We start from the raw sequence: 25,401 nt of genomic DNA, 5'->3' as shown, positions 1-25,401 counted from the left end.
TCTCAAGGTATTCTGTTGGGTGATGCTGTCTGCATTCAGTGGCTGTCTTGGAAAAAGAAAGTGGATATTCATGATGGTCTGTAAAACATGGTAGAGAAGCATGCCAATGCACTTTTCATCAAGGCTCTGAGAATATTCTGCAACCAAGGATATTCTCTTTGATGGTTCTGCAGTGTGAGTTCCTGATCTGAAGGCATTGCCATCTAGAGGGATTAGAGAAGCAGTTACTTGACCTCTTTGATCCCTCTGTGACATGCTCTGCATGAAGAACTATTACAGTTACATGCCTTTTTTGAAAGCATGGAATTTAATAGTTTTTGAAGAAAAGAATAAATTATATCTAATGAGCATACTTCATACCTTAGGCTCCAAAGTAACACTATCCTGTACATCTCATAATATTACAGGAGACCCCAGGTCTCTGAAATAGCTTGGTTTTCTGTTCTATGTTAAAATGCTTTTTTAAGGAATACAAACTGTTTGTTCAAAACTTTCAAGTATGTAAAATAGTTATTTAAGGAATAAGTTATTCCTTGTTTACCAGGAGCAAACAGGCCAGTGGAACAAATGTTCAGTGTGATGAACGGTGTATGGAGTGAGAGGGAAAATTAAATGAGGGGAGACAAGTATTAGGGTTATTCTTCTGCCCAAAGGGAATGGCAGTGAAACTTTTGCCATAAGCTACTTTGAAACACTGAGACCTACTGAGAATCCTCCAATTTAAGAAATAGATTTGGTAGTTTCAGAATAAGAAGCTGGCAGCTGGGAAGTGAGCATGGTGTTCTTAATAAAGTGCAATTTTTGTCTTTTATTTGACTATTTCATGACCTTTAAAAAAATAATCAGAAATATCCCTGGCTTTTGATTTTTGAAATATGGTGAGTGTAATTACAGGGCTCTTGCCTATTGTGTTTTTTTGTTTTTTTTTCTTGTATGTGTGATGAAAGAACTGTACTAACTTGAACAACAGGGGAGTAATTATACTTCCCTCTATTTGCAAAGCCCTTAATACTGTACTGGGTGCTGCTACAGTGTGGACTTAGTGACAATTTGGCCTTAGTAACCCAGTGAGGAAATGATTGTGTAGTTCACAGAGCTGTTTTATTGAGGTTATCTTAAACAGACCCCTCAGTTCAAAGGTTAGTTTGGTATTTTTGTCTATTTGCTGCATTTATTCTGTCACTGTTTAATAGTCTTCAGTAGCTTAATGGCTAACTTTGTACAAAAACTGCTATAAGACTCTCTTTAGGAAAAATGTATTTCTCTTTAGGAAAAATGTATTTCACAAATTATAATTGCTTACTGCCTCTGTTCTTCACACACACACACCCACACCCACACACGCACACACACGAGACTAAAAGAAACCTCCTGAACCTGAAGCATTCCAAGTTCTGCCAGATTTCACATAATGGTTTGGATAAAGTGCTGTGGCTTACATCCACTTCTAATTTTCTCCATTGTTGGCTTCTGGGTTGCTGCTTTAAATCTGAAAAGCAATTCTGTAATTACTTGGTGGAGAAGCATTCATCAGAACAATATGAATAAACTTATTATCACACTGGTAATTTTTTTATGCCAGGTCTCTTCCTATTTTGTGTAACTTCAGAATTAGTCACCTTTCCAGTTGTTCTATAAGTACCTTTTGCAGTTTTGGGTTGGTTTCTCAATCTGTAAAGCCAACCATGCTGATTACATACTGCTCGCTGCTTCATTACAGTGTGAAGTGTCATCCTAAACAAATAACAAGCCTTAGCTGTGGTTTCTGGGATCTTGCAGAAGCAGAGCAACCCATTTTGACAAAAAAAAACCAAAACAAACCAACAACAAAAAACCAACAGCTTTTATTCAAAGATTTCTTTAAAGGGCAAAATCTTCATTCTTGTAAATTAAGCAGAATTGGGGATTGATTTTTTTTTTTTTATTCCTGAGAAATCAGTTGTTCTAACTTTTAAAGAAAAGTACTGCTTATCCATGTTACTGGTAATACCCAGTAACAGGAAAACTCTGAACATGATTTGACTGGGAAATGGTAAGTATTTTCTCTTCCAAATTTTGTTTGTTTCCTTGCAGTTAAGCATAAACTCAAATGCAGTGAGGAAGAGGGGAAAATGACAACAGAGTGTGTCTTGCTTGTTTCTGTCAACCTCCTTTACTTCAGTGGCTCTCTGAGGTTGAAATTGAATTACCAGCACACTTTTGCTTTCTGTGAATTAGATTACCTGCTGTGGAAATGCATAAAATTAATGATCTGTGGAAGAGGTGTTTAGGCTTTTCTCACTTTATAAAACTGCAAATGCAGGTATGTGTGTATAAAATAGTCTACATGCCTCTGTTTTCCATCTCTGCCCTTCTTTCCCCCTTCTAATGGTCTCATACTTTTGTAATTGGAACTAATATAAGGGAAGGCTGAAGGCAGTTATTGCTACCTCTAGGAGGGGCTGGCCTATGCACCTTTCCTCCAAATTTTGACTGCCGTGTGCATCTGATAGCCATGGAGATGGTGGGAAGCTTGGCTTTTCTGTCATGGACTCCTCCCTCCAACTGATTTTTGCTGTGTAACTTTGCATTTTAGGTTACTGCCCACTTTGCTGTCTAGTGTTACCTTTGTCCATAACATATGCAAAAAGCAGTTGTAACAAACTGTAAGTTTTAAAAGTCACTGTATTCAAACAAGGGGGAAAAAAGGCAATTCTAGGCTAATCTCATCTTAGTTTACATGCTGCCACTATTTTATTTTCTAATTTTGCAATGTAACAAAGATCTTCCTTTGCAGTTTCTTCCAGCTTAGCTTGCCCCCAGGCAAAAGTTTTGCCTCACTTAACATTATGCCACTGTTCAAGTGCTGTGTAAAGATGCTCCAAGTTAGGGATTGAAATTCAGATCCCTCTGAGTGTGAAGGAAATTAGGCTCAGTCTGAATCCAAGCTGGGGCAGTAGATAATACAATGAACAGGCGAACAAAGCCGAACAGAGTGTAAACTAAACACTTTTCCCTGTGGTCCATGTCTAAATATTGAGATTTATAGTTCCTATGGAATCCTCCTCTGGTTTAAACTTTTAATTATGAAAGACTTGTGGTCAGAAGACATGGAGTGCTCTCACATATGAATGAGAGAAAAGCTCTTTTTCCACGATTTTGCTATTAGAAGACATTGCCACAGCATTGCAATTAGTGAATGCCTTGATGCAGGCATTGTGAGAAAAAAGATTTGCGATTGACCATCCCTTTCTAACAGCTCTGCAGTGAATGCTGGTGCCAGGTTCTGCGCAGGTAAGTTACAGAAGAAGAGGTTTTCTTTTGAACAAAAAGAATAAGGAGAAATACACAATGGGGCAGCAATCTCCAGACTTCTGTTATCTCAGGAAATGACCTGTGTAGGATGTATGACCTGAAACTAAAAAGGTGATTGCGTGATGAGTGCAACAAGGGGAAAGTGCCAGGTTATGAGCACCGATGGTTTGGGGAGGGAGAGGGGAGGAAGAGCGGGGGGCTTCTTCTAAGTGCAAGGATATTGCTTGATGCATGCTTGCTATGTAAAATGTTACTGCTGTTAGTATAAACTGTATTCTTTCTGTCTTCTCTCTCTTCTGGACTTGGCCGGGCCATGTACAAATCCCAATCATTCAACAGTACTGGAGAGTAGATAGTATTTACCTCAATAATGGTAGTTTCTTTTCGATTCTTTTTAACCCTCAATTCAGATGACGGTTCGAAGCCAACACCTACCATGGAAACCCAGCCGATTTTTGATGGAGAAGGTAAGAACATCCCTCAAAATACTAATAACAAAAAAGCTACTTCCCTCTCCCTTTTCCTGAGGATTTATGGCTCAAATGCTTTCTTTATCCTGCAAAGCAGAAAAGCCAGTGAATCTCGTAAGTTATCCAAATTTCACAGTGCCCTTGGGACCTGAGGCATTTTCCCTAATCCTTTTACATCCTCCCCTCTTCCCTGGAATCCAACAATAACACCAGTTGATGAGATTCCTGAGGTAACCTTGGAGGAAAAGGTGTCACAGCAAAAAAAAAATGTTCATCAAGTCAGACATGGCAACTTTCCTAGACTGTCCATATTCCCTTGTTCTCTCCACCCTCATGATACCAGTGCTGGGAGTTTCATAACCTCTGCAGTGCATTACAGCTTCACAAAAGGGAGGGCAGTGCTAAACCACAGCTTGTGAATACTGAGTTGGAAGAAAATTGCTGGGAGGTTTCTTTATTTAACAATTACTTTTATTGACGCGCATACTATTTAAGCAAATGAAGTCAGTATCTTGGGCCCACTTAATTCACGGCCCACCAAGGCAGTTTCCTTCTCAAATGAGCTGATCTTGTGATTGTATAACTTTGGAAAAGGAATATTGGATGTTAGTCCATTGAAAGCCTTGAAACAAGGATAAAAAGGTTGTCATCACAGAGGGCTCGAGGCTTTTGTACATACAAAAATAAATACCAGTGGGGGTAGTGGTCCTTGGGTAGTGAATGGGCTGCTTATGCCTTGCATATTACTTAGAAGTAGTGCAAGTTTTCTAAATCTTTAAATCCACAGCCATTATGGTCAAGCTATGGGCTGCAGCTTGAACCACTTTGTGACCCACCTGAATCTGTGGACCAGAAGGCAATGAAGGAAAACCTATGACTTTTCATACCTGACTGTTGTATTTGAAACTTTTTTTAAACTGGATCAAAGTCAGAAATGGGGACTACTGAGCAAGAGTAGGTGGTGCTGCTGCCTACTCTTGCTTTCTTGTAAAAACAGGTGATGGGGTGGGGGGGGGTTATTGCTAAAATAAGCTTATTTAATGGGAAGATGCTGTAGTCCTGTCACTTCCATTTAGTGACTGTAGGTTTGTAAGAATCTTCTTGTGAGCTTTGAGAAACAAAGCAAAGCCCTCAGAGCAAAAAGCATTTTAAAATAAACAAAGGAGACTGAAGCCATGCTATCTCTTGTTTATATCAAAAGACAGTTCCTCCTGGCAGCAAGCTGATGTTGTATTAAATTGCTGTTTGTAATCACAAACTTCTGGTCTTTAAGTTTTCCCCTGAGAGGGTGCCCATAGATATTCAAAGGAAAGAATGCACCAGTAAAACACAGGAGTGAGCTGATCTGGTTAATACAGCCTGTTTGCAAGCTCCCTCTTAGGAGAGACTTTACATTTTGGTCATTCACATAGAACTGGGCAAAGTTCTTGAGAAACGGTGCCGTGAACAGATCTTTTCTGGCCCTTCTGGTGACAGGCAGAGTCAGAAAAGAAGTCATCTTCTGTGAAAAACGTTTTCAATGAAAAAGCTTTGCATTGATTTGTAAATGGAATCAAGTCTGATAAATGGACTTGAACTGTATGATGAAAGATTGCCTCTCACAAATCTTGCAATATATTATGCAAGACCTTATCTCCTAGACTTCTAGAGAGAATGACTAATGCAATGGCTTCCTGTTGTTTTAGCAGTGTCCCTCATGACTTGGGAGAAGAGAATATGACAGGCAGATTAAGCTATGCACCAGTGAATAACCTCTGCTAAGTTTGTCACTCTGTATTTTTGTCATCCCTGTTAGTTAAATAGGACTCACTAGTTTTCAGTGTTGGTTGTAGCAATAAGCACAACAAAATCCATTCTGGGTCTGAACAAAAGTTTGTGTAATCTACTACCTTTAAGCATACTGTCCTCAATAGTGACTTAAAGTGGGTACATCAGGAACAGCATAAGTGTATAGCCTGGGGAAGACTTAAAAGTGGCCTAATACCAGCCTTCCAATATCTACAGAGAAGTTTATTAAGAAGAGGGAGTGGGGATTTTCACAGGAATGTGCGATGTGAGACAACAGTCATAAATTGAAACAAAATGGTTGGACAGGATATAAGGAAAAACTTAGTCACCATGAGAACAAGAAGGCAGTGGAACAGATTGTTCGAAGAGGTGAAACTCTGTCTTCCTTTCCGTGCCAGTTAAAGGCATGAGCAACCTGGTCTGTTCTTATAGCTGACCCTGTCTGGAGCAGAAGGTTGGACTGGATGCTTCAGGGTGTCATCCTGAAAGATTCGCTTCATTCTATCTGAGTAAACATGTCACGGCACTTGAGTAGCATACTCTCCCAGTGTCTTGGGTAGGTCTTCCTGAGGAATGGCTTGTACTTGGTGTCTGACGCATCAGATGGCATAAAAGGACGAAACAGTTGTCCATCCACATGTCAGGTATTTAGATGTTCAAAGGAGTTAAAGACAAAATCCCATTTAATTTCAGTGGGCTGGAGACGTGCTGGGCTTCTGAAAACCTGTGCATTCAAAGTCAGGCAACCAGGATGGAGCTGGTAGAAACTTGAATGGACAATAAAAATGTGGAATTTCTTTTTGTGCTTCATTTTTGGGTGTCTACTTTCAATCCACAAGGGGCTAAATTTTTTCAAAGAGCATTACATACGTTCAGCTGCCCCTGAAATATGTGATACCTCTTGGATGTCAGCATCTCCAAGGTGAAGGTTCACCTTTCTCATGTTTTCACCTACATTAGAGGGTAATGAAAACTCACATTTCAGATATAATTTCCCCTCCCACTCCCTACCATCCTCCCTGAAGGCATAACAGAGCAGTGCCAGAGATAATGTATATCAGATAATTTAAACTCTCCTGTCCAAGGCTTGAATCATAAAGCAGCCATCTCTTTAAAAATTATTTCACTTCATTACAATGCAGATCTTGGTGATGTTTGTAGTGAATCTCCTCTTAAGACAAGATTTTTCTTTGCAGTATTTTATTAATGGTCCTTGCTATAGTTTTGAATTAAAAAAGTTCCGTTCCCTTCTGCACTTCTAGGCTTTGTTTTCTTTTCATACACCCTCCATTTAGTTTCAATCTGTAAGTTGTTTTTTTGTTTCCTAAAGAATAACTTCAAATATCTTCTTTTTTTCTAAACTTTACCTTTTAACTCAGTGGGAATCTACTTTTTCCACAGATCTGTTGCTCAGAGGAGTCTATGTTGCTTACCTGTATTCCAAAAATTCTTTGGCCTCTTTGACTTTGGTTGTCCCTCCTTTTTCCACTGTAGACATAACCAGTCCGTATAGTGCAGAGTCAGAGCTAAGTTTCACCCCAGACTTAGGAAGTTTGATCTTGCATTTTTGGTTTATGTACTTTTTCTACTTCTGTGCTTCTCCCCTTTCTACCTCTCACCCAGTGTTTAATTTGACATAGTTCTTCCCTCAAAAGGCCCAAAGTATATAGGTATATATATTTATAGGAGTGCATCATGACTAAGTGATGATAAAATAGTGTAGTGGAACCTTCAGATAAGGCAGTCTTTGTTAAGCAAGCTTTTACTACTGCTGGAATATCAATGTCAAACCTATACTTCCATATGAAAAAATGCCCTGAACATGATTTCAATAATGCCTATAATGAATGTAGCTGAAAACATTTAGGAAGGAAAAATTCCCTTTCACTTTCCTTCATGCTTTTGTAATGTATAATCAGTTTCTCTTGTAGTCAGCTAGCTTTTCCCTGGCAGATCAGATCCATGTAAATGTCACAAAGGAGCAGGAAAAGCCTTATAAAAACTTCTTAGAGGGACTTAAGGCAAACTGCAGGATCTAGTATTTAAGGCATGCTCTTGTGGAAACTGAAAAAGTTTCAGAAGATACCAGTTCTGAAAATGTTTTTCTTTAGGAAAACCTTTCCTTTAGGAGCTCTAGCCCATGGTATTGAGTACTGCTTTGTTCAGTTCTAATCAAATGCTGATTTGGTGTCATTTCTGCAGCTTAGGGCAGGTTCTGTGTTTTGAAGTAGATAGTAACACTTCAGAGGAGGTGCTCTAAGCACTTTTTTTCCGCAAATATATGTTTGGATATCGTGGTTGTAGTGCATCAGATACACTTTTCTAACCAGAACTTGTTTTTTTAACAGACTTCCTTTCATGTCTTTCCAGAAATATCTTAATTTCTCTGCCTATTACTTCAGATTTTATTCTTGCTTGTTTTAGGGAACTGACTGTGGTCAGCTCTTCTTGCGCCGTTAAGGTTATATTTAAAGTCTCAATTGACTTTTTAAATCAGTATATACTGAAAACCAATATATACTATAGCACACAATATAACCTTTGAGATCTGTAAGACTTAAGGGGAAAGGCCTTAGACTTGAGAACTTAAGAGGTGGGGGGTGGAGGGGAGGTACTGTCTGGAATGGGAAGATAATGAGATAACCTTGTAGAAGATTAACAAATGTTGCTTCGTAAGAGGTGGAAGACCTCACTAAGGAATAAGCCAATCTCTATGAAGATGATGGATCAGTTAAGGCATGATTGTAGCAAACATCTTGTCTTCTTTGAAGAGAGGCTGAGTTTGTGTTGTTCAGCCTTGAAAAGAGAAGGCTTCAGGGAGACCATAGAGCAGCCTTATGGTACCTAAAGGGGGCCTATAGGAAAGGTAAGGAGGGAGTTTTTACAAGGGCAGGTAGTGACAGGACAAGGGGTAATGGCTTTAAACTGAAAGAGTGTAGATTTAGGTTAGATATAAGGAAGAAATTCTTTACTGCAAAGGTGGTGAGGCACTGGCACAGATTGCTCAGAGAAGCTGTGGCTGCCCCATCCCTGGCAGTGTTTGAGGCCAGGTTGGATGGGGCTTTGAGCAACCTGGTCTAGTGGAAAGCGTCTCTGCTCATGGCAGGGGGTTGGAACTAGATGAGCTTTAAGGTCCCTTCTAACCCAAACCGTTCTATGAGTAACAACCATGTATATTTACTAGTTGCTGTAGGTTTTTTAAGGCTGTTATTTTTTCTCTTTCAGAAATCACAGCACCCACCCTTTGGATTAAGCACTTGGTCATCAAAGATTCCAAATTGAACAGCTCCAATATAAGGAATTCAGGTAATGGTCTAATGAAGAAAAAAAAAATAAAATTCTTTCAACTAGGCTGCAGTCCCTCACAGTCTTGTCTTGTTTCACTCTTCTTTCATTGTACCTGTCCTGCTGCTTTTCAGTGTTGCAGGGTTTGAAGTGCAGGCTGTAAGAGAATTTCAGAGAGTGTCCTTTTTTTGTGTCCAGAAGGCCACAATCAGTGTGTAATGAGAGATGTTTGTGTTTCCCCAAACCCTATCGGGGGAACCTCTGATTTCTTCATCTGTTGATTCATCCCAGCCAGCTGTCATCTTTATTCTGTTTGTTCAGCAGTCTTTCATGGATGTACGAACTGATGCATTTAGCTCTGAGTTTTGAGCTGTGGTTTTGGTCTGAGCAGTTGAGAAATTACAGAGAGGGGCTTCTTTTCTAGCAATTTCAAGATTCTTCTGTGCGGGTTATATTTTTTGCTGGAGAAAAGATTGGATTATTTCACAACTGCAAGTAGGTTATTTATGTTTGGATCTAAGTAAATGCTGAAATTATTTTTGTGGGTAATAGGGTGGGTAAGGGAAGACCCGAGCATAAAAAAACATCAAATAAAAATTCATGACCATGTGTGGGAACAGGGGCAGCAGGAGGATGTGAAGGTGAGATGTAAACCTTGAGGTTGGAGATGAGGGTGAAACTGCGTGGAGTCACTGAAATCACTAGAAACTGGAATAATCTGAAGAGGGAAGTTAGGGATTCTTGATGAGGATGGTTTCTATCTGATATATTTTAACTAAAGTGGGGGAAAGAAAAAAGGTAGATGGAATATCAAAAGAAGAAAATTGCTTTAAGCCATGGGTTTACTTTTAAGGTTTAAATAGGAGCTGCTACTATTGCATATATTTCATGAAATAATATATGCCTAGAGCAGCTGTTGGGAATAACTCCAGTCCCCAGACAGATAAATTGGGATAGCTTGAAGTACTTCAGCACCTGATATGTCTGGATTAGCCAGAGAGCATTCATAGTGCTCAGCAGTACCCTTAACCTTCCCAACTGCAGGGTGAAATCAGTGCTAGGTTAGGTGAGAATATTTTGCTGCAGAGTGTAGAATTGCTCTTCACAGAAGCACATCCATCATTGGCCAGACCCCAGTTTTAGCAACAGTCTTCTGTTGCCTCACTTCCTGACATTTTTTGTAGCAGGGTGGTTCATGTAGAAACTGTAGGTCTATCAGCGTTCTTCTTTAAGGATGTATTTCACAGTAGAGCAAATGCAGCTTATGTTTTGTAAGCTGCTGGGACAATAGTGCAATTGAAGGTGATGGTTTAATATTAAAATCTTATGTAATGGGTCCTACCTATCTTGGAGACCATTCTTTCTGATGCAGCAAACCTGGTAGCTGCGATGGAAGGAAGAGTTCCTAGATTTGGGTTCTAGGAAGCTGGAAAGGGACTTGGGAGCAGGAGGGTCTTTTACTTGCGAGCCTGCCTCCCACCCTTTCTTGGCTTGACAGTACCAAAGCAGGCTGGCTTTCACATTGTAAAGTCAGTTGGTTAGTTCAGGTGTTTAGTCATGAAGCTGCCTGATGTAAGCCAGGTATTTTGTTTATTGAACAGTTCCTTTTCTGAGTTTACTTTTGTCCACTTTTTTTTTTTTTTCCAATTGGTTCTGATATTCCATCAAGGTTGTTATGGGTGCATGCTACAAATCAAAAAGAAATGATCTTCTGGAAGATTCAGGAGTTCCATATGAGGTGGTTTCTACAGTAATCTCAAAGGAGATGTGTGGCCGACCTTACTGACTGCCGTGACAGACACTCATTTGCTGCATGATCTCATTAAGAGACTGGGTTGCAAATTGTATCCCCCAGTTTCCACATTAGGCCTTACAAATAAACAGCCATTTCTTTTTTTTACACCAAATTACTGATATCAAGAAATGCTGTCTAGGGCTATGGTTCACCTGATATTAGGTGTGGACTGCTTTAGTCTGTTTCTTTTCAACCAGTGAAGCCTAGTAGTGCACCCTTCTTTGGTGTCTCTCATTCCTTTTATCCCTTGTCATATACATAGGGCGGGTGAGACTGAACAATAAAGAGTTGGGAGGATGAGTATAATTTAGAATTGGGTTCTTCAAATGTCTTCAAGTCTGTCTTGGCTGAAGATGATGAAAGAGCTGTCATGAAATAGGCATGCAAAATTGGGGGATGTTTTTAATTGCTTTTGGCTGTTGTCAGCTTGAAATATTAATGCTCAGCACATTTCTGATTTTTCGTTTATTTTTCAAGGGTTAAAGTAAGTTTTACAAGCACAAGATTGGATATTTGAGTTTGGTATTCCCTCAGCTACATTGTCACTCTGAGCTTGCACTTACTGTCTTGAGGTAGATACAGCCTGGTATCTTCTTGCAACAATTTAGTTGGGATGACTGTAATTAGAGAAGAGAAAAGATCTAGTGGATCATCTAATCTACTGCCTTAGGGCTAGTGAATGTGCTGTATGAAGAGCAGCATTTTCTAGTGTAGCATAAATGCCTTAGGCAATAAAGATTTCACATCTTCCCACAGAAAGCTGCTCTGCTGTTTGAACTTAATCCCAGGATTTTTCTTTTTGCAGTATCCAGCCTAACTCTTCTTTTATTTGTGTTCTTTTTCATTAGTCTTGAGCTCTTGAAAGCCTGCCCTATTCCTTGGAGTTTGTATACTGTAACACTTAACCCTGATCTCTCTCCTCCCTGCAGTGGTTAAATAGCCCTGTCCTTTGCAGTGAAGAGAAGTTCAGCAGATACTGCTGTCAGAGGGCATGTCCTGCTCTCTAATTAGCACAGACACTGGATGTCTTGGAAAGCTAGCATCATCACTATATCAATCACGAAGAGAATTTAAGAATTGCTATATGAATATAAATAGGCTCTGTAATTTGCTGTCATTGTCTCTAGTCGATGTTAGTCAGGTAGCTGACCATTTCAGAGCTGGTGATACTCCATGGTACATATGCAGCCTGGAGCCCAAGGAGCTGCATTTGAAATCTGAGTGTTCCACATTCCGTGTAGTATTAACAAACAGAACAGGTTCTCCTAAACAGTCCTCACTTTTGGAGTGGGTATGTTTTGCTTGGCATGTGTAAATGCTAATTAAGCCTGGGGATCAGGAAAAGCAGAATGACTGTAGCCTGGTGATTAGAGCATTTGACTGAGGATCTATATTTCTCCAGGCATTCTGCCAGTGAATTTTTCTATGCTAAGTAAAGCAGCATTGCTGGGAGGGATTGCTCGTGGTGTTCACCAGCCCACCTTAAAAAATGAAGGGACAACTAGATCCCTTTCTCATTAGGGTGAGATGCAGGTTCAAATCTTCTCAGTCAGAGGCAGGAACCAAAATACAAACATGCTCTAACATCTGGACTGTTGAGCAGCTGAGAAGTGATTGTTTTTCTACACTTACAAACTAAGTCATCTGCCTTTAGCCCCAAAGTCAGTTTTTCTTTCTGGGGCAAGTGAAAGGTCTAGATCAACACAATATTTTTTGACAGGAGCTTTTTTGTTGTTTGTTTTGAATTGATTTTCACCTTCCCCAAACATGCATACCCATGTGTGCACATACGTGGATACCCCAAAGTAAGGCTGTTATTTAGCACTGCCCTCTGTAATGTGTGAATTATTTTTAACACTGCCAGAGCAGGAGGTGATAGAGATGGGACCTTCACAGTGGCCATTCTCTAATCAACATTGCTGGGAACTGTCGTCTTATTCTGCTTTTACTCTTTCAGCTTCCTACTTTCCTACCTCCTCTCCCCAGCCTATTCCAGCCTGCAACAGCCTGAATGATTACTTTTTTACGGCTCTTAATCTAGGGAAATACCTGATAAAGTATCCCCCTTCCAATAAAATAAATCTAATGATTGCCTGTTTGGGAGCATCCCCTCTCCCCTGAGGAATCTGTGGTTGTTCCTCATTTCCAGAGTTGGGTTATCTCCAAATCCATTTGTGCTACTTAGTGATTTGTTTTAGTTAGCAAGAGATTCCAGCCTGTATCCAGCTTACCCTGACAACCTTTAAGAAAACCACAGAGTGATGTAATGAGCTCATGCATGGAAAAATAAACAGCTCTAGAGAAACCAGCAGTAGCAGCCACAAGTAAGCATTCTGCAGTCACTAGGGTTTTGAACATGACGTTATTTGAAAGGGAAAATGAGTAATACATTAGCATTAGCAGCTGAAGACAGGTTTGTGTGTGCTTAATTAAAAAAAAAATAAATAAAAAATCCCATAGCTGTTTATTTCAAAATCTTACTTGTTGAATGAGGTCCAACTCCATGTGGCCTATTCTGTTCAGCTCTGGTACCCAAGCATCATGCATGCATCTCATGATAGCTTTCTGGTGATAGAGCTTTCTGCTGTCAGGAGCTCTTAGTGGACAGAGTATGACTGTACATGAGCTTTGAGAACAAGAATGGTGGTAAATTCATATTTCTTTTTGTTAATTTAATTTGTTTGGTGCCCAAACTTTAGGGATTGTCAAAGGGAGAAAGAGCTTGAAAGCTCCATGTCTATATATTCTTTTGCAAGAAGCAGAAGCACACCCTGCCATCCACCCCAGAAGAGGTCTACGTACTCTTGGGTGCAGTTTGTCTCCAGAGATCTGCACAGTGAGGTGGGATGTGATTAGATCAAGAGTACTACCAGGACCTGGCTTCTCTGGTTTGTCTGTGTTCTTTCCCTAAGTTTTACGGCAAGAAACCCCTCAGTTCCTCCTGAGTCAGATAGTCAGGTGAGACCAACCAACATATAACAGGGCAGGGGCAGCTGATTTGCCCTTAAAAAGGAATATGGCAATTTTGGTGTGATACTTTTGCTACTTTTCTACCAAAAATAGCTAAGGTTAGACAAAAGTTTGATTTGTTATTTGGACTTTTCCTTTTTAGTAGTGAAGACTAACCCACAAGGAGCTTGAATACCTGTATTGTTCTCCAGAGTGGGGAGACAGTGTACCCATTTGTGTTAAATGTGTAGTTATTTGGAGTCAGAGCAAATTTAATTGTGCCTTGGAAACATGGGGGCGGTTTCTCACCTGTCTATCGCATCTTCTCAGCCTTAGCTGTCTTGTCCTGCTGTTGGCATACAGCATTCCCCAGCTCGTTTAAAGACATGTGAGACCATGGGCTTCTGTTTCTCCTGCTACTTTTTTCCTGCTTTCTGTCTAAAGTAATTGTGCTTGTTCCAAGCTGACTGGCTGTCTCTCCATGCCAATTGTGTTAAGGTTAATGTCCAAATGTCTACTGTAGGCTCTTCCCCAAAATCTGTGGCTAATTAGTGTTAGGACACCAAGTGGAAGAGATGGGTGGAAGCACAAGTTGATCCTGCTTGAGCAGAAAAGCCAGTTGAGAAGGGGAGGCAGCCAGGCACAACTGTGGTTTGTGACATCTGAATAAGATTTTACAGTAGCATTGTAACTGTAGAATTTTGGTGCCTGGGAATGACATCCTAATGCTACTGCAGTTCTCCTTGGTGAACATTTTGGTGCTTCGGTATCCTCTGGGCATAAGACCTCAGAGTAGTGGCTTTTGAACTTCCCCATAGCTGAAGATGGAAAAAAGATGCATCAGTGATGATGTCAAGAACAAGAGTTTGTGGGAGGGCACCGATGAGTCAGAAAACTTTTCCCTTTTCTACTTTTCTACTATCCTATATTAATGTGTCCTTCTTGGCTTTTGTCCTGCATCTTGAGTCAGTGCATCCTAACATAGTGCTCCTGTGACCTGTCAAAACTATTGGGCTAAAATCTGTTGCTTTACTGTCCCACCTGCCAAAATTATTTATCTTGAGACCCTTGTATTAGTTCTTCCACGCGTTCTTTTTGTGAGAGTTTGTTTGGTTTTGAATTAATTTTAATTTAGGTTCTGGCTTGATCTCAAGTGAAGCAACCTCAAGAGAAGCCCCTGTTGAGTATGATATGAAAATTTACTAATTCCATTACATTTTCACAGCAAATCTCTATGCTTTTCTCAGCTGAATTCCTGCTTCCTTGCAAGCCAAAATGTGATGTTTCTCCCTTACTTTCTATCTATCCCTCCTTTCCCTCTGGCTCCATCTGTGGTTCAGTCACCCCTTCCTGTCTTGCCTGCTGCTTGGGAGGCCTCTGTCTGTTCCTCTTTCCTTGAAGCTCTTAGAAGGTATGATATATGGGCTGACCAAGTGTGATTCTCCCACAGTCTCAGTGTAACAGGTGTGGCGAAGAAGAGAGAGCAAAAGCAGGGAGAGTGGAAGGATCTAGGACCAGGACCCTTCCTAGACAGCCAGCAAACAAAGTCATAAATAACATGCCACTGGGGACCAGTTAATCTGCTCTATGAAAGGGTGCAAAGTATACAAGTGGGAAAAATAACATTGTATAATAATCGGCATGCAACCATAGGTGTTAAACGTATGCAGCTAGGCAAATAAATGAAGTTCCCCCTGAGTGCTGTGTGATAAATCATTCCCAAAGAATTCAGTCACTCCCCCCTCCTTATCCCCCAAAGAAAGAAAACAAATTACTCTAGACATAGAGCCATAACTGCTGCTCTGCAGCTGCCAGTTAAAGCAAGTGGACAGGGAGCAGTAGGAGAGGGGCAAAGATAGAAGCAGCTGGGGTAGAAGGAGGGGAAAAACAACACTGCATTTAAAACCACCACCGATTCAGAAGGGAATGGAAAAGAAATAAGCTCCAGCACCAGACATTACCTGGACATATAGGTACAAATGAGAGTGGAGAGTTCAACTTTGAGTTTGTTTGCTTTTTAGCAGAAGCTGGTTCATATTGGAGGGGTTACATTGATTTGCTGAAGTTACTCCTTAGCTGCAAAGTGCTCCTTGCTGTAATAGCGGCATTCAGCGCAGGCTTGTATGTGGATCTGCACTTCAGACGTCTATTTGAACATACATTGATGCCTGCAGCTGGACTACATGTATTGATTCACCTTCCTGCTTCTCTTGAAGTGTTCCTGTCAACCGCACAAGCAAGATTATAACATTTCTAAAGTGACAAAGTGACACAAATATAAGAAGGAGCTGATCTGCACTCCTAGATTCCCTCCAGGAAGTTTAGACCTAGGCTTCTTCTGAAACCAAACCCCCTGTGAGGGAGCAGAGCTGCATTCCAGAACAGCTGAAAAACCCTCCCCATCCCATGAAGGCTTCCTTCTGGTACCAGGCTTACAGTGAAGAGCTTCTCTGCTTTTGCAACTTTTGGAGATGGAATGCATAGATGATAAGGAGGGAAATGTGTGAGACCCTGCAGGAATATCAGTAGGGCTTTTGGAGTAGCAGCATGGGACATTTGAGGAAAAAGTCATATAATCATTTAGCTTGGAAAAGACCCTTAAGGTCATTGAGTACAACCATTAATCTAATGCTGCCAAGTCCACCACTAAACCATGTCCCTAAGCACCATATCTACATATCTTTTAAATACCTCCAGGGATGGTGACTCCACCACTTCCCAGGGCAGCCTGTTCCAATGCTTGGCAATACTTTTGGTGAAGAAATTCTTCCTAATATCCAGTCTAAACCTCCCCTGGTGCAACTTGAGGCCATTTCCCCTCATCCTATTACTTGTTACCCGGGAGAAGAGACCAGCACCTGCCTTGCTACAGCCTCCTTTCAGGTAGCAGTACAGAGCGCTAAGGTCTCCTCTGAGCCTCCTTTTCTCCAGGCTAAATAACCCAAGGACATTCCTCTCATCCTACCACTTGTTACTTTGGAAAAGAGACCAGCACCTGCCTCGTTATAACCTCTTTGTATGCTGTGTTCTCTTTACTTTAAAACTGATGTCATCAGACCCTTGATCTGTGTTGTAAGAGTCCTATGTATATTTGGAGGGAGCATGGGTAAAATCTGCAATCCTCATTTTCCATTTCACTTCATAGTCACTGCATTTTTGCATTTTGCCAGACCACCAAAATAAGAAAGTTGTCAAGGGGAAACAGTGAGTTGGATGTCTTAACTTCATGCTTTTCAGGCTGTTGAAAATGTGTGTAAGCAGGTAGAAAGATCTCTTGGTAGAAGGTCCCAAAGATTGTCTCTGAAGAGCCAGGAAAGAAGGCTGGGCAGAGAGCCCACCTTCAGAGCCAGGCAAAGAGGTGGGAGTATGTTTAAAATGCAAGGAAGCATTCAGTCACTTGAGGGAGGAACACCTAAGGGAGGAGGATGTGTTAAGCTGGCTGCCCCCACTCTGCATGAATGGTGTGTCTTTGGTTTCACTAGTTATATTAATGCAGGGAGGTCTGTGATCCTGCTCATCTCATCAATCTCCCCTTTCAGCTTAAGCTCATTGAACAGGCTCTGATAACACAAAGCTGCAGCTTCTCTCATGGAGCTCGGCCCCCCAAGAATGCATGGGGTCCCATAGCTGGAAGGACTGTAGCCTGTGTAAGCCTGCAATTCAGAAGAATCCTACTGGGAAGAACATTAATCTCAGCTAGTATCACTCTGTTGTCCTTCTCTTGCATGGAAAAGGGCTAACCTCTGTCTCATAACACTGATGAAGTGGGAGCTGTATCACTGTCTCATGGATGATGTCTGAATCCCATATGTTACAAAACTGAACTTCCAAAGATGAAGCATGTTTTGCCCCGAGACAGCTGGCTCAAGCTAGATGTCCAAGAGTGAGTGCTAGAACTCCTGTTGGAGGCAGTTCCCTCTGCCTCCTCATAAAGTACTAAATACTACAGGAAAAAGCTGATCTGTCATTACTCGCAAAGACTCGTCACACTATAAACCTGTCTCTCTTCCCCCCTTTTGCTCACCAGCAGTAGCATAAGAAAAGAATGTTACTGTACTTAGGAAGACCAGTCTGAAATACTTTCTACCTGCCTGTCAGTTTTCAAAAGCTTTCTATTTAGTGCCCTGTAATTATGCCCTTAAATACTGTAAAAATAGTGTGCCCATATACTCCAGCTGTCAGAGGTAGGCAAGTTCTCCAACAATTGCTGTGCTGGTTTTTCCAAGCCCTATTAAAAGCAGGTGTGCAAGTGAAAATAGTTTCCCAATAATGTTAAGGCTCCAGTGGAAATACCTATGGCTTCTCATTTGATTGAATAGTATTCCTCAGTGTGGCAAGCATGCAGTGGGAAAAGAGTATAGGGAAAAACGAATGAATGCATTCAAAAACAGGTGGCTTATCTCAAAGCTAGATGTGCCACAAGCTAACAGTGCTTAGAAACTATGGAAATGGAAAAGAGGAGTTAGGGAAGAAAAACTGCAGAATCTGGGTATATTTCTCTCAAAATCACAAGGGCGGTGTCTAAGGAACTATCCTGATATAAAGAAATGAAGAGGTCTGCATTTTGATGCCAAACTCTGCTCAGACTGAGGAGACTGTTGTTATGAAGGTACTGCCCAGCTACAGCTCTCTTACAGACTGTGGAAGCCAGGTGCATTAGGAAGATCAGACCCTAAATTATGGATACTTAAACTAGATCATATCTCTTCAAGATTTTAGGCTGGGTTTGCAAAGAGGTTGTCTCAGTCATCTGCTGATCTACTGGAGCTTCTCAGTCTTATGTGAGGAGGGTAGAAAAGACCTGAAGAGGTCGTGGAGTTGTTTTTTTTCCTCCCTGTTTTAACTCAGGGTCATGTCCAGTTATGTGTGTAACCTGTTCCTAATGCAGCAACAGGGATCCCACTGCCTCTTCCAATGAGTGAAGAGATAATCACCAGGGGTTTTTCTTATATCAAACCTGAATCTCTTTTCTGCAAGTAAGCTGACTGCTACTTGAACTACCCATGGGGAGGAAAAGAAATGATCTATGACCATCTTTTTTTATATAACAGCTTTTACGTCTCAGAAGACTGAATGTCATCCCTAGACTAAACAAATGGAATTCTTTCAGCCTTTTCTCATAGATCATATTTCTTAGACCTCTGCCTGTTCCCTTTGCTCTCTCCTGCACTCTTGCCAAATGGTCCACCTCTCCCTCAAAGTGCAGTGCCCAGAGCTGGATGCAGGCCTGATTTAAAGGCTCACCAGTCCTTAGTGCCTCTTTCTTATGTGAGGCCCTTGTCACTACATCCCACAGCGAGTTTTACCTGATTTGACTTTTTTTATTGTTGTTTGCAAAATCATGAAGTTGCAGACTGTTTTGTGGTCTACCTAAGCTCCTTACCATTTTTCTTCCAAGTGTTGTTGTCTTGCCAGTACTTTCTATGCGATGCATTGGATTTCTCCTTGCTGGTTGTTGTGGTTTCTACTTGTAAGTTGTGATCACACTGTTTTAAAACCATAAACCAAGATGACTTTTAATTCTTTCCTAAATTCTGGCCTGTAAATTGGATGTTATGTGCCACTAGTCAAATCGGTCATTTAATTTGATACAAGTCTTTCAGTACTAAAGAACTGTTCTACAGAGAACTTTTGAGACCTCTTCTCTTGGAGTATGTTTTTCTTAACCTACAGTGCTGGGCAACTATCTCATAGTAATTGTACATAGCCTACATTTTATTCCTTTGAGAATGACAAAACTTAAAATATATTCTAATGAACTAGAATTTAATGGGAGCTCTGTCTAATTCATTGTATGTGAACATGTAAATATTTGCCTTTTTTTTTTTCCAGGATGATATTCTGTAGCTAGAAAAGAAGTATTGTTCTCTGCCATCTTTCAGCTAGTCTGGCTACAGTTCTAAGGGCTAGGACTGTGTGTGACTGACTGTTTGAGAGATGATAGGGTGGTAGAAAGAGCTCAAGGCCTGCCTGAAAGCCAGTTAGTTAGAATTTCAGGGACAGGTAGCTTTAAACTCACAAGTTTCAAGATGTGCAGGTGTGGAGCTTTATTCCTGTGTGGTTTGGAAACCCTGTGGAGCAGAGTTCTTTCCTAGCTGGGCAGCACCCAATGCACATTCTGCAAAGTGAGCACAAGTTGTGCATTAGAAAGCCTCTCAGCAAGTTCACTCTAATCCCTGGGACAGTGGATTAGACTTCAGCCTGTCCTCCTTTTTGAGCTAGAGAGTAGAGACTGAATAGGCTTCTCATCATGTAACACAGGTGGGAGTGCAGTGCAGCTTTATCGCATTGAGCAGAAGGAAAATGGCAGGGGAAGGCTGTGTTCCTGGATAGCTGAAGTTTAATGAGCCACTCAGAACAATGCATTTTTAATACCAGTAAGCCACTTGTTAAACCTTTGCATTGTACTTGTTCAGCACTGGAACATGTAGTAACCTCTGCTTCCTTTGTAGCCTATGCCTTGAGAAATGGAAGTGAGTACCAAGGTAAAGCAAGGAATACTCAACTGGTACAGTGTGGGAGCACCTGCAGTTTGTTTTTCTCTTTGCATTAGCCAGAATACTCTAGAAGAATCACAGTCCCAGACAGAGCAGGGTGGAGTGGGTAGCGGTACTGATGACTAACAGAGGTGCAGAGAGATTTATGCTATCCCCATGAGCCGTATTTGTTCAGCTGTTGTTGTGCTCCTAGTAAACACAGGAGGAGTTGTTTGTTTTCCTCCACCCACAGCTCTGCTCAAGGGACAGGCAGCTAGTTCCTATTCACTGCTTGCTTTGCTAGTCCTGCCAGCCGTTGTGCATACCCAAGACTTTTCAAATTCCCTTTCCCCTCAGAGGTGGAAGGAATGCAGATTTGGGCTGCTGGTATAACCCATTTCTCTGTGTAACAAAGCTGAGCTTTCTGCCCATACCTTTTGTAAGCTCTGTTATTGGGATCATCATAGAATCCTAGAATGGCTTGGTTTGCAAGAGACATTAAAGCTCATCTCGTTTTAACCCTCCTTGCCACAGGCAGAGACATTTTTCGCTAGACCAGGTTGCTCAAAGCCCCATCCAACCTGGCCTTGAACACTGCCAGGAATGATGCAGCCACAGCTTCTCTGGGCAACCTGTTCCACCCTCACAGTAAAAGATTTCTTCCTAACATCTTATCTGAATCTCCCCTCTGTCAGTTTTAAAGCCATTCTCCCTTGTCCTGTCATTACCTGCCCTTGTAAAAAGTCCCTCTCCAGATTTCTTGTAGGCTTCCTTCAGGTACTGGAAGGCTTCTATAAGGTCTCCCTGGAACCTTCTCTTCTCCAGGCTGAATAATCCCAACTCTTTCAGCCTGTCTTGACAGTAGATGTGCTCCAGCCTTTTGATCATCTTCACGGCTCTTCTCTGGACTTGCTCAAGGAGGTCTACAACCCTCTTGTATTGGGGGCCCCAGAACTGAAATGCAGCACTGCAGGTGGGGTCTCACAAGAGCAGGTGAGAGAGGAGAATCACCTCCTTTGACCTGCTGGTCACGCTCCTTTTGATGCAGCCCAGGGTACAGTTGGCTCTATGGGCTGTGAGCACACACTGAAGCCAGTTCATGTTGAGTTTCTCGTCAGCCAACAATCCCAAGTCCTCCTCCTCAGGGCTGCTCTGAATCACATCTGCCCTTGACGTCCTGTTCTTCTGAAGTGGGCCTGGGTCCTGTTCTCGTTAGAGTTCCCTTATGCAACGTGAAAGCACCTTTAAGCTGGTGTAGATGCTGTGATAAAATAACCAGTCCAGGACTCCTCTGCCAGAGCAGCATAAAGACAGGCTAAATAAAAATGAGAAACCAGCCCTGTTTGAATTAAGCTTCCCTGGGAGACAGGCAAGCACTTTATCTCACTGAGAGGAAAACTGAGGCACAAAGACACTTAGTCCTCACTTTTGGATTGGCACAGGATGTCAACAGGAACTTGGCACTAGATACCCATGTTGCTGCCTTTTGTGCTGTACTAATACCTCACAGAGGAGAAAGCTGGGAGTTGAACAAAAAAAACTAATTGGGAGAGGAATGTGTTTGATTTTGTTTGTTTTTTTTTTTTTAAGTGGTATTTTGAAGTCAGGTCCCTGTTGCAGTACAAACAATGGGGATTGGTCAAGGATCCTTCAATGAAAGACCTTTTCCTCCACTTCTGATGAATGCTTTTTCATTAAAACGGACGCTTTTTGTGGGAACTTCACGGGAAAAGTTTTCCTGGTCCAGACAGAATTCCTGGTCAAAAGAAATGGAAAGAGAAGGAAAACTGCCCTACTTGGCACAGCCTGTAGTTCTGTCATTAGGCTATTCACATAGGTTCATTGGGGCTGGGCAGAAGCACAGAAGGAGGTTAGACCCTCTCTTTTGCCTGGTTTGGAAAAAAGACTCCTGTCTCTCCAGGGTGTAGGGATCTCTCCAGGGTGATTGGTTTTGGTGTTATAGTCTCCCTCTTCTTCTTATAAGAAAACAATTGAGCGCAGAAGAGCAATCTTAAAAAATAATCTGCTGTGGTGTGATGGCAGATCTTCCTTATGACCCACCCTGATCATCCACAGAATCCATGTAGCTCCAGTGACTGAAGCTTGGTCCTTTGGCTCTGATAGCAGTGAAAGTTGTTATGTGGCAGGAGAGCAGCTGGAGAAGGCTGCCTCATCTCCAGATGCAGCACATTGACTGCATGTCCCCCTGAAAACTGAGCATGAGGACTGTGAAGCACAAGCCTTTGGTTAGATGCTGTTAGACACCCTCTCTTCTCAGCTCTGTAAGGTAAACAAACACCCCATTTCTTTAATAACCATCTAGTTTATTAGACAGTCAGATGAGTCCCTTACCTCATCCATCATTTTTATTTTTATTGTGCAGCCACTAGATGTATGTTTGAATGTGAGTACTTAAGGGACCAGGAATGAGAGACCCTTTTATGAATCTGACCATGTGTTTCTCAGAAGGCCGTTACTAGGGGAAAATTGTTGCATAAATAATGTACAACTGCCCATGTCTAAGCCCTGTTTTTCTCCAATAGCACATAGCTTCAGAGGCGCTACTTTTAGAAATGTTTTAAAGAGTGTTAGAAGCAGTCAAGAGTAAAAAGGAGCAAACAGCATTTTATAGCTAAGCAGTTAAGGTAAAATGGGTATTTCTGCCAGTGATTCTCTCCTTTGTGTGCATGCATTCCCTAGTTTTTTTTATTTTTTTTATTTTTTTTTAATGTGTTGTAATTTAGATTTGCTGTCTCCCAAAGGTTTCGCTCTTGAGCAACGGTGAGTTGGCAAGTGTTACTCAGCTTCTTTGCTGATGGTTGTCTTAAGTCAAAGCAGAGATGACAGAAAACAGGGGAATGTGACCGTGTTGTTTGGTTTTTGTTTCTGGGTTTTGGTGGGCCTTTTTTAAAAAAAAGATGTGATATTATTGTTGGTCCTGGGAATGCTGTTTGTGTCCCCCTGACTTTGCTGTCTTAAATGTTCTGTAAATGCTTCAACTAGGGAAAGAAGGAAGACCTTTTTTCTTTATCTGTCTGTGCCTGCAACCCCTATTAACTCAAACAGGGAATATGCTTTAAAGTACCCTGCATATATAATAAATATATGCTTGTTTCTAAGATGACAGCTTAAACTCATAGCTGGCATTAAACCTTCTCACTTGGCTATAGGCTTTCACTATCCTCCATAAACCTGGCCTTGGCAACAACAGCAAAGTTTCCAGTAAGCAGTCTGACTAGAACAGGCTGGCTTCAGTGTCCTGGAGCTGGGATAGCATTTGATGGTCCCTTCATTACCTGTGAGACCATCTTTCAGGGTGACAGTGTATGCAGTTCATGCCAAGTCCCATACTAGGGAAGCTGAGAGTATGAATTTGCCAGGTGATTTTTCTGGCTGATGAAATACACTCCAACTGTTAATATTCATGTTTATTTTTTAAAATTAAGTGCTGTTAGAATGGTAGCCTGGAGGAAAGAGCCTCTCTGAAGGCTAGTGCTAGTTAATAGGTTCTTATGCATAGTAGACAGATGTCACTGAAGGAACTTTCCACAAGGCTGTTGTCAGAGCCTCCACTTAGTGTGAATATGTTTGCTATTCTCATCTCCTCTAGCTGAGGGAAGGTATGGTGGATCTGGAAGGGGTTCAGAGAAAGAACTGGTCAGCTGGGACTCTTCCGCATGTAAAAGAGGTGTAGTAGGAGTCTGTAAAACAGTGAGAGGCAAGGAGGGAGACCATTCACTGTTTCATCCTCCAAAAGAACTACAGTCAGCAAATAGAACTACTTGGAGCCAGGTTTAGATCAAACCAAAGGATGTGCTGTGTTCCACATACAACATGTATTCAAACCACAAAACTAAATGTAGGATGTCATGGTCAATGTAAGTTCATGAGTGGAGACATGGCAAACTGGTAGAAGGGAAAAACCATTGCTACTGACTAAATACCAACTCCATGTCTGCCTCTGCAAGTTTCTGATCCACAACTGATTGAGACATGAAATACGTGGGGGAAGTATATGCTTCTCCTGTTCCTCTGTCCTCTTCTAAACTTCTGCTTTTGGCCATGGCTGGAGGTGGAACAGGCAAGTTGGGCCTTTGGTTTGCCCCAGTATGTCAGTGTCACATTCTTCAGAAGGTAATGGAATAGATGAGACTTTCATAGTGGCTACTTCTAAACGTATGCTAGAAATGAGAAAAATCTGATCTCCCTGCTATCATTGCTAATGACAGCCCACTGAAGGCTGGTGATGATGGTGGATTTTGCATCAGTAAGTACATTTGATATCAACTGCACAAAACCTGTAAGGTTTGTTTCACTCAGCCTCTAACCACCCTTCAAACAGGAGTGACTACCAATTAGTTGTGTATTCTGGTGGTAAATGCCATGATTATTCAATTCCCACAGATTTCTGGTTAATACGTGCAGAGATATTTTGCCATTTTTTATGGCATAGTACAAATGTTAAGTATGTACAATTATCCTGTGTAATTTGCATACCTAACTGCAAATGTATGTAAAATAAGATACTGTCTCATTAAATGACATTTATTCTTTGGGGTTTTATTTCAATAAAAGTGGCACATTTTTTTTTGTTCTGACATACAAAAAACCTCCACTTTATTTTTTTCAGTCATTTTTAGTGCTAGTTTTGCAAGACTCAAAGGACTTGAGAGATCTTGGTTTGACTTTGCGCACTCAGGAAGCTTTTGAGATTTAGATAGAAAAATTCCTGGATGTAGTTCTCTTCAGCAGATTTTTTTTTTTTTTTCCTTTTACTCCTTACCTGAAACGATGATAGGGAATTGAGTCTCTGTTCGTGCCTTCCCCAAGCTGCATGAACGATCCTCCTCACCTGAGGGCCAAGGTGTGAACTGCTGCTGCCAGACCGCGGGTAAGCGGGGGCCCCTCGTGATGTAAGTGGTTTGTTAAGGAGCCCGCAGGCCTCTTGCTCAATGACTTCTCTGTCCACATACAGCTTGGGAACAGTCACGGAGCCTTTTTTTCAGATGTGAAATCTGTCAGCAAAGTGAAGTCAGCTTAAATATCAGCTGAGGCTTGAGCTCTCTCTCAGTTTTTGTTGACTTTATCCCCTCCTGCTCCTTCCTGATCAAGTTTCTCTCTGCTCGAGTCAGACTTGCCGACACTTAAAAGTTTTCATTCTGTGTTTCGGTTGTGTGGATTTGTGTGTAGCAAAGTTCAGGTGCCCTTTGCATTCCCAGACTCAACAGTGGTCTGAAATGCTGAGGGGAGGGAGACCATCTGGGGTCTTTGAGACTCTTCAGCTAGTACAGTTCAGTTGAAAACCAGTAAAAGTGCCTCTGGTACCAAAGCATGGGTTCAAACT

At 41.5% G+C, this 25,401-nt stretch overlaps 1 protein-coding gene across 7 annotated transcripts in view; it reads left to right on the top strand.

Annotated features, from left to right (window-relative positions):
* SMOC1 (SPARC related modular calcium binding 1) overlaps positions 1-25,401 on the top strand; it is a 138,543-nt gene that overhangs the window by 83,691 nt on the left and 29,451 nt on the right. For 6 of the 7 annotated variants that reach the window (XM_061463249.1, XM_061463243.1, XM_061463248.1 and 3 more), the window contains exons 6-7: positions 3,672-3,761; positions 8,778-8,858. In XM_061463249.1, coding sequence (XP_061319233.1) covers positions 3,672-3,761; positions 8,778-8,858 — 171 coding nt within the window. The remainder of the gene's footprint in view (positions 1-3,671; positions 3,762-8,777; positions 8,859-25,401) is intronic. The other variant, XM_061463244.1, reaches the window with a different exon arrangement.

The sequence above is a fragment of the Pezoporus flaviventris genome, unplaced genomic scaffold (assembly GCF_033815535.1).
Source record: "Pezoporus flaviventris isolate CSIRO_AGI_PZ_B2104156 unplaced genomic scaffold, CSIRO_AGI_Pfla_v1 ptg000036l, whole genome shotgun sequence".
Classification (NCBI taxonomy): domain Eukaryota; kingdom Metazoa; phylum Chordata; class Aves; order Psittaciformes; family Psittacidae; genus Pezoporus; species Pezoporus flaviventris.
Note: the sequence above shows the minus strand (reverse complement) of the source record. Positions and strands in the feature narration are given on the sequence as shown.